The sequence below is a fragment of the Mytilus edulis genome, chromosome 5 (genome assembly GCF_963676685.1).
Source record: "Mytilus edulis chromosome 5, xbMytEdul2.2, whole genome shotgun sequence".
Classification (NCBI taxonomy): domain Eukaryota; kingdom Metazoa; phylum Mollusca; class Bivalvia; order Mytilida; family Mytilidae; genus Mytilus; species Mytilus edulis.
In genome coordinates this window covers 60,324,979-60,334,532 of record NC_092348.1, presented here as the reverse complement: position 1 = coordinate 60,334,532, position 9,554 = coordinate 60,324,979, and the positions used below count along the sequence as shown (strand labels likewise).

Sequence of the window (9,554 nt, the reverse complement as noted above, 5' to 3'; positions counted from 1 at the left end):
AAGCTTCTCACCCGTTCATCAATGTAATTTCAGTTCATTTAATCATTAGATTTTTGGTTATCCTATTGTGTGTGTTAAAATTTAAAGTTTTGAATTAGACAGCTATAATATGTTAATCTAAATAAATAAATACTTAACTACATTTTTGACGGACGGATCTATGCATTTATTTCATCTCCTGTTGGAGGATAATTTATATAGTTTTTTACCAAAAGAATATTTAATGAAAACTGATTCTACAATTAATTTATTACACCAACACGACTAATATTAACCATGGATAAGGCACTATAAATTATAATTTAATCAAAGTTGTCATTACATTTTAACATTTTTTTGCACTTTATATGGCTAAAAGTATTTGTTTTGTCATTTCGTGTCCTAGATTGATTTTTCATCCTCATTCTCTTCATCACTGTCAGGTAAAGGGTCGATCTTCTGTGTAGTGTCTACCATTGCATATATAGTGCGGTCATCAATACCATGTATAAACTTGGGCCCGTTCGGAGATGGATTCAAATCTAAATCAGCATATACCAGTCCATCTTTATTTATGTTCTGCTGGAAAAAAGAGTCATATGAACAGAGTTTCTAATGATTGTACTATTCTTGAGTATTAACTCAGTGTAAATAAACTCATCATAGATACCAGGACTCAATTTAGTATATACGCCAGGCGCGCGTTTCGTCTGCAAACGACTCATCAGTGACGCCCGAATCCGAAATAGTTAAAAAGGTCAAATAAAGTACGAAGTTGAAGAGCATTGAGAACCAAAATTCCTAAAAGTTTTGCAAAATACGGGTAAAGGCTAAATTATGTCGTTAGCTTTTCTCATTATTGAAGGCGTTCCTTAACTTTATTTGAACTTTGGTGGATATTTGAATCATTCAACCGTTAATCACACCTCGTCTCCTTATTTTTATATGTATGTATACTGAACTACGTCCTGTGTGTACGTTATTTAATATTTACCAGTATTACGAACAAATAACGTATAACCAACAAAAAAATGGGGTCGAAGATTGTTGATTTAATATGTTGACTGCTAATTAACATTCGGATTTTGATACCGAAATTTAGCGATCGTTTCCTATTTATAAAACACACAATCTGACAGGAGATGCCTGTTAATTTTCCATCTTTATATGAAAAAAAAAAACACACACAAGCAAACGACACTTGCTTGGGAGTCGTATCCCTAAGTTGCAGAATCCTGAACTGATTGTTTGGATAACCTCTGATAATGAAATCATTCGTAAATATATCTTCAAGTTACCTTATTATTATTTGTTTACTTATTACATATAAGAAAATAACAATCAAAAGTGATTTGGACAACCTACCTTTTCTGGACAATTAGTAGCGTTGTCTGCTCGATAATGTTTTTTCCTTTGCTTATTATTCCCTTTTTTGGCTTTGCAATTTGCTGAAAAATGTCAATTTATGGTTTAGTTATAAACACAGTTACCAGAGTTGGTAAAACAATGGAAATATTTCTGTCTATCTAAAACGCTATAAAGATTTACTGTCATTGTTATTTTCATTGTCACATGTTCGGAATTCATTACTTTATATATACTCAATGTAGAATAAGCCAACACACAGCAAAACGAACAGTAAACCTCAGTTAAAAGTAATACGGGTCCGATGTCAGAATAGGTAACAGAAGAAAATAAACAAAATGAAAATGATGCATAAATAAGCAATGGACTACTAGCAGCCACTGATATGCTAGCTTCAAACCTCAATTTAACTAATTGAAAGACTATGTCTTCATCATATTAAATAGCTCTCGTTAGGGGTTTAGTATAAATACAGAGTCGGATCCAAAAGAAGGGATATAATAAAAACTGGATCCGCCTCTGATACTAGTATATGAATGTATTTGGAAATTTTGTTAATATTGTTTTGTTTCTAAAAGATTGATGTGTTTGTCCACTGATTTAGAAAACACAAAGAGAAAGAAGTATATGGGAGCTTGTTCAACTACTAATATTATTTTCTTTATTTTAGTGACTGGCTAAGCGGAAACCCTCGTTTAATGTTTTGCCCATTTCGAGATATTAACTGTTCTCAGGTTCTCCTTGTCTCTGTTTTATGTACAAATTGTCAGCCAAAAGGACACCCTGTGTTTGTTGACGCTTATTTGTCTTTCTTCAGATAGAGAACATTTTCAATTGTCTATATAATTATGCATTTTGTCGGGGAAAACTTCAAGTCACAAAGACCTGTTGATTTATAGGTTTATTCAGGTTAGACATATATAAAAAATACTGTAACAATATAAGCATTTTTACTCTTTTTAGCGTAAACGAGAGGGTCTTGTCAATGTCCATTAAAATATAAAACCTAGTGCAGATATTGATACAATAAAATGTTGGGTAAACATTTAAAACAGACTATGCAAGTCTCAGCACAAGTCGCCGAAAGACGTGTTTAAGTCGACACCCAGGCTAAAGTCTTCAACAATATAAACCATCACATCCATTAAATATCTAGTTGTCGGATTTGTAAAACTCAAATAATAAAAAGGTATGCACGAAAAAAAGAAACAGAGAACAATTTTTTTTTAACAAAAATCAGATGGAAATGGCATCAGATTGGCACGCATCTAAAAACGACGAACATATCTTACACATAACAGATTGAGAAAAACATTGTGCCCCCCAAGATTAAAGTATAAATTAAAACACACCCAACTGCTTTAGAATAAAAACATCTGCATGAACAAAATTAAGAATTAAAATTGTTTGCAGAAATTTTCGCATTTATCAACAATAACTGTACCATACCTTTTACATCATTTCCTGACTTTTTCACATCTGTGTGTAGCACGGTCTCCTGAATGTTCTTATTTCCATTCAATTGAAACTTCTCTTTATTTTTTGTTACAACTGCATATTCAACCCCGCTTGGTCCTTGCTTAGGTACATAGTCTTGTCCGGCAGATTCATAAAGAGCATTGTCCTTTAAGCCATCCTCGTCTAAAATGAATTACTTACAAAGTTTAAAAGTTCTTGTTCTATATGATAATCTTTCACTTTACCACCGAGTATATGTGAAAAGAGGTTTGCATGTGCATATTATATGTAGAAACTCTAAGACCTTTGTCTGTGATAAAACCGCAACGTCATTTGTACCTTTTAAACAAACGCACGAACGAAACAATGGTAAAAGTCCGATAACTCTTGTGAAAAATAGTCATAAGAGAGTATGAAAAAAGTCAGTCTACCAAGTATGCAAGTTTTGTCAAATGATGTTTGAGTATTGATGTGTTTCGGATGGATGAAAGGAAGGACGGATTAAAATCATTTTCATATTTCACCGCGACGCAAACCAATGGTTGAAGGGAAACAAGGGAGCGAAAAAAAATATGCTGGCATACAAAAATGTACGCATACAGAACTAGAACTTGTTAAATGCAACTTGTGTATGCTGTTACAATTTCTCATATAATTTATACTCATTCTGATATAACATAAGTCAAAAAAAATGTAACGTTAAGCTGTAATTTAGGCCTGCAGCAAGATTTCAGCGATTTTGTGCAACACTTACTAGTACCAAGGGGATGTACAATCCTTTATACATAAAAATACACGACTATTTGAAAGAAATCTACCATGTTACTTGAGATTCTGTAGAAACTCATCATCAGAATTATGTGTATCATATTAAAAATGTTTTGAAGATTACATTATAAGCTGTATTTGTATTTGATTTGTTTTTTGATTTTTTGGTGTTTTAACGCCACTTTAAGCACCGTATTTAGACTATTTCGTGGCGGCCAGTTTTTATTGATGAAGGAAGCCGGAGTGCCAGGAGATAACCACCGACCTTAGATATATATATAGGTGAACTGACAATCCCGGTCAATTAAGATTGGAGTCAAGTGCATCCACACAAGCGGGGTTCGAACTCACATCCTCAGTGTTGACTGGCTAGTGATAACAGTAGTGAATACTTAAGACCACTCGGCCCCGAGGCCCCCTAGTAGTAATTGTAAGTAATCTTCTACAATCGCTTTTAGTTTAATTTACCTTCGTCAGTTTTATTCCTATGTGTCAACCTTTTTCTGTAATAAACAATAAAGAGATGTACTTGAAAACAATAATTTAATAGTTCTCTTTAAATTGTTAACATATGTGATGCGAGAGTTAAGTTCCTCATATACTAGTCAACAAAAGAAGCGACACCCAAGTTTAAAATTAATATAAATCATAAAAATGATAAATAGAAAAAAACTGTTTAATTGGTACAGTAATCCAATTTAATTAAATATGGAAAAATGCATTACCCTGCATCGTTTCTTTTATTGACCAGTATTCTTAAAGATACAATACTTTTGAAAGTTTAGTTTAAATAGTCGGTGATTCGGTAATAAACTCTAAAATACTGCATTTATAAAAGACAATTATTCAAAAACTTAAGTTCGAACTCTCCAGGGCATGTTTACCGTTCGGTCACATATTAAAGCTCTCTACGTGTTGTCTTTCACATTTGTGGTTTTAAGTTTATCTGATGAATGTAAAGAACAAATTTTGTTGGACGCATGAATTGTTAAAGTGTAATTTTTCAGATCTTTTTACACCCCTGTTATCCGTTATCGGTGCTGAAGATACAGTTAGTAACATAACCTGCTATGCACGAAGGTAAAATCCAATTGTACTGCCATTTCGTATGTTAGAACACACAGTTATTTCGAACGATAATCGGGGAACAGATCCTTTTGTGTCTACAGAAGACACAAACGAGAATAGGGCGTGTTTGTTACGCCTCAATATACAAATAACGTTCGGTGTACCTGAATATGACTGATTATCAATGATAGCTCATCATTTTGTAACATTTGATGAACAAAAATAAATAGATAATAAGCTTACCTTCCGTTACTTTCTTGATCTGTGTAATTTGAAAGTAATATAAAATGATCAACTGATTTGTGCATTTGTATTTTCTGCATTTTTTGCATCAATATTCGTTTAAAGAATACATGTATACTACCAGAATTGAATACATTTTGAATACATTACCATAAAAGAATGAAAAGTTCATATGCAAGGTCAAAACATAGGGCTGTGCGGCATATTTTCAACCTTTATCTGCTCAAACTTCTTAGTATTGAAATTTGTACTGAAATTATGTACTACCGGTGTCACTATCGTCACGTTTGGTCATTTTCAGTATTAAATTTTGGGCGCTATCCATGTGTATTTTTACTGGTAGATTACCCAAGCTGTGTCACCAGTAGATGAAACATAGAGATCATATATGGGAATAGTTATCAAAGGTACCAGGATTATTATCTAATACACAAGACGTGCATTTCGTCTACAGAAGACTCATCAGTGACGCTCAGATCAGGTTTTATTTTCAAAGCTTAACAAGTACAGCGTTTAAGAGCATTAAGGACTCAAAATGTCAAAAAGTTGTGCCAAATATGCCTTAAGTAATATTTTGCCTTGGATAAGAAATTCCTTTGTTATTCGAAAATCAAAGTTTTGTAACAAGAAATTTATACAAATTACCATACAATTGACATTCATGTCAACACCAAAGTGCGAAAACCAGAAGGAAAACAAACAAAATATCTATAAATATTATACATAAAAGTGGCGGGGTATGTGAAACAGCAGTTTTGAAATATGAAACCTATAATATATTTAACAATTTGTAACAGAATAAGCTGATTTATTTGTAGTTTATTTAACACTAATTAGGGCTTTAATATATATCTCAATAGATAAACAGTTACAACATCTCAAACACAAGTAGTTTTCTGAAAAATAAACCGTTATGTTTGCTAAGAAGAAAAATGAGAAATTGAGAAAAAAGTTAATTGCTAAATATTTGCCCAAAACATCTAGAGTTGATATTGAAATGTGAAGTTCTTTTGGCTTACTTTAAAGCATTTAGTATCTTTCAACTCTATAAAGGAAAGCTATTCGAACCTAGTTTCATTCTAGCTTATAGCGCAGTAATACGTTTTGAAATGTGGATAAGTTTATGTATTGAGTATTGCATCTTAATTATTCTAGCCAGTGGAAACCTTGTATTATATACTGTAGAAACCACTATAAAACTACTGTAAAAGTCATTTGAATCATATACCGGTAATTAGAGTGCAATGAAGTACAAATTTTCAAAACTTGTTTTTTTCACATAATTCTTTTGAGAAAAAATGTTTTATACATGTATTTCAGTGAAAATCTTTTATCAGTGAGGCATTGACACTGTATGTGCGGATATATATGATAACTATAATGCTTACCTTTTCTGTCTAGGGACCATCTCCGTTTCATATAAACTATAAATATTACAGTTAAAATAGCAATCGCAGCCGATGCAATACCCCCGACAACAGGACCGACTTGAGACGAATCTGCACCTTTCTGGGACGCTGAAATGTCAACAGATATTCTAAGTGGGTAGTAGTTGTATTCATTTACGTGACTGTAACAACACTGAAACGTTTTCAAATCAAATACCCAGATTGCCTTTGGCTAGATTCATTAAGGTTTAAATCAAAAACTAATATCTTCTTTTGAGGCGAGATGTATAGAGACACAGACACGTTATTCCTTTTTTTTTTTTTTTTTTTATCTCTATAGAAGTCGCTCCTCACTATCCTACTACCTGTCGATACATTTAATTTTGGCATTGCACAAGTCATGTCTTCTCTAAATATTTATGACGTTAAAATACTAAATCCCTGGGATGTGTTTTAGTTCATTTTAGTCTCTGATGCATGATTTTTTTTATATTTAATTGTTTTTGGCTTTTAACTAGCTGTCAGTAACTGCGCATACTCTCAAATCGTATTTTCTTGTTAATTCGACGTGTTGATACTGTTTATAATGCTTTTTTGTTATTTTTTATTAATATGAATCTGGTCTATATACCAGCTTTGATTATTTGGAATATCTTCTAATTTTCACTTATTACATTTGTATAAACTTCATATATACCGTTTTTTTTCAAAAGTGGTTAAATATTTCGCAGTGGTGTCTTGTCATGTCTTTGTTTAGACTTGTTTGTTTGCTCTTTGGCCTTGAATGTGTGTCACTAATATTTTATTAACTGTGCATTTACATTCAGATATCGCAGATCAAATTTATTCGTTCATAGTGTGTTATATACGTTTTTTTGATTGAGTTAAGCCTGCCAATTTATATTTTGTTGTCATGTTATGCTATTGTTTCAGAAAAAGGGGGAAGGTTTGGTACCACTAAAACGTTTAATCCCGCTGCAAATGTTTGCACGTGTCCTAGTCAGCAATCTGATGTACAGAAGTTGTCGTTTGTTTATGTAATTTATACGTGTTTTCCGTTTTTCGTTTTTTTTAAATTGATTAGACGTTGGTTTTCCCGTTTGAATGGTTTTACACTAGAAATTTTGGGGCTCTTTTTAGCTTATTGTTCGATGTGAGCCCAGGGTGTGTTGAAGGCCGTACATTGACCTATAATGGTTTACTTTTTTAAATTGTGACTTGGATGGAGAATTGTCTTATTGGCACTCACAGCACATCTTCCTATATCTATCTAATAACATACAAGTTTTGAAGATATATTTGAATAAGGAAACACGTTTTGTGCGGACTGATATAATATCAATCACCATACTCCAAATAGTTCAATTCTCTTTTTATTGATAAGTGACCTTAAATATGATTCATTTCATAAGTATGTATATATTCTAAAACGTTCATATCACACTGCATATGTGTACTTTATATATATACAATATAGTTAAGATACAGTAAATCAAGATATCTTCATATTTATAGTTTTTATTGCTATTTGCACTAGAAAATTTAAATGTTTATGAAGGTATTTATCTAAAAATCTAGAGATAATGAGAAGTTCAAAAATAATAAATGCAAATTAGCCAAAACTATACATATTTTGAGTGGTATATGATTTTAAACGGTCTATTTTAAAGATGTAAATTGTATTATCTGGTTCAGTCCTGACTTTTTTTTTAGCTTTTTTAATAGTAAAAAACAATGTTGTTTTCTTATATGTCTCTTATTTATGTCTTATCTTATGTAATGTCATAAAAGCTCTTTATAGGACCCTTTAATTGGAAATAGAATATTCTTATTCTTATTCTTATAGTATAGCAAAAGCACTCAAACAAAAACAAAAAGTCAAGACTGAAGTTTATCATATCAAAGAAAAACACCAGCTACCAAAGACAACTGTTCAGCACATAACCAGAAGAAACGAAAATAGTTCATAATTCCAAAACCTTACTACGGAACAGTTTTCGGAGAGATGGTTTTTATATTAACGAGACTTCTATGGAGTAATTAATTTTCGATAGAAGACCAACTCGGTGGAAGGACATTCTAGGAATCAGCAAAGTTATTGCATTTGTAATTTTACTAATTCATGTCCACACAGAAAGACCGGGAAGATATATACATGTTTCACGTAAACATTCGGATGAGTTGTGGTAGCTTGGAAGAAAAGTTAGTTATTTAGGAAATTATGGCATCAAAATAAAGCTGAAAGACATAATATCACAGAAGAATTATTGTTAAAAATTCTTTGTGCGAGAAAAAAACCCATAATAAAGTGGAAACAGTACGACATATTTTGCTGATTGCTTAAATACGAACTAACAAACTTCTGCAAAAAGTAAAATCACAAAAATACTGAACTCCGAGGAAAATTCGAAACGGAAAGTTCCTAATCATATTGCAAAAAGGATAAAACACATCAAACGAATGAACAACAACTGTCATATTCCTGACTTGGTACAAAAGAGGGACGAAAGATACCAAAGGGACAGTCAAACTCATAATTCTAAAACAAACTGACAACGACATGGCTAAAAATGAAAAAGAAAAAGAGACAAACAATACTACACATGACACAACATAGAAAACTAAAGAATAAACAACACGAATCCCACCAAACACTAGGGGTGATCTCAGGTGCTCCGGAAGGGTAAGCAGATCCTGCTCCACATGCGGCACCCGTCGTGTTGCTTATGTGATAACATATCCGGTAAATAATCTATTCGGTAGGTCACATTCGAAAGGAAGGGGATTGTAGTTACGACGTAAGGAACATATCCGATATCATTTTTGAAACGGTTATTCCATAACGGTCAACCAACTCGTGATGGTGTCCGTAAAATTTACGAAGGGGTGATTTCAACTTCACCATTTGGAACTCTTGGTTTAATAGCTTCCCTGTGAGCAGCAACCCTCCATCAAGAAAATCATGATAGGAAATGCAAGCACGGGAATATCGTATCAATTAGGAGATATATACCCCGTATGCAGGTGCTGCTGGAATGTTGCTTCTTAGGAATAGAAAGTTCACAATAGGAAAGCTGAAATCATCTCTTTTGTCGTAAAGTTTTGTTTTCAATCGACCCTCATTGTCAATTTCTAGATGTAAGTCAAGATATGAAGCCGACTTGACTGTATCTGTAGTATCCTTTATCTCTAATTCAATGGGATCAATCCGTTCCACGTAGTCACCAAATTTAGAATTATTTAGTGAAAGAACATCATCTATATAGCGGAAAGTAGAGTTAAAGG

At 32.6% G+C, this 9,554-nt stretch overlaps 1 protein-coding gene across 1 annotated transcript; it reads right to left on the bottom strand.

Moving 5' to 3' along the window:
- Positions 1-324: 324 nt before the first annotated feature.
- On the bottom strand, positions 325-6,395 carry LOC139522464 (uncharacterized). Its single transcript, XM_071315966.1, has 6 exons — positions 6,270-6,395; positions 4,882-4,900; positions 4,039-4,073; positions 2,794-2,985; positions 1,345-1,427; positions 325-558 (listed from the first exon to the last, which is right to left on the bottom strand). The coding sequence occupies exons 1-6, from the start codon at positions 6,298-6,300 to the stop codon at positions 382-384; spliced, it is 537 nt and encodes a 178-aa protein (XP_071172067.1). The 5' UTR covers positions 6,301-6,395; the 3' UTR covers positions 325-381.
- Between the last annotated feature and the right edge of the window lie 3,159 nt (positions 6,396-9,554).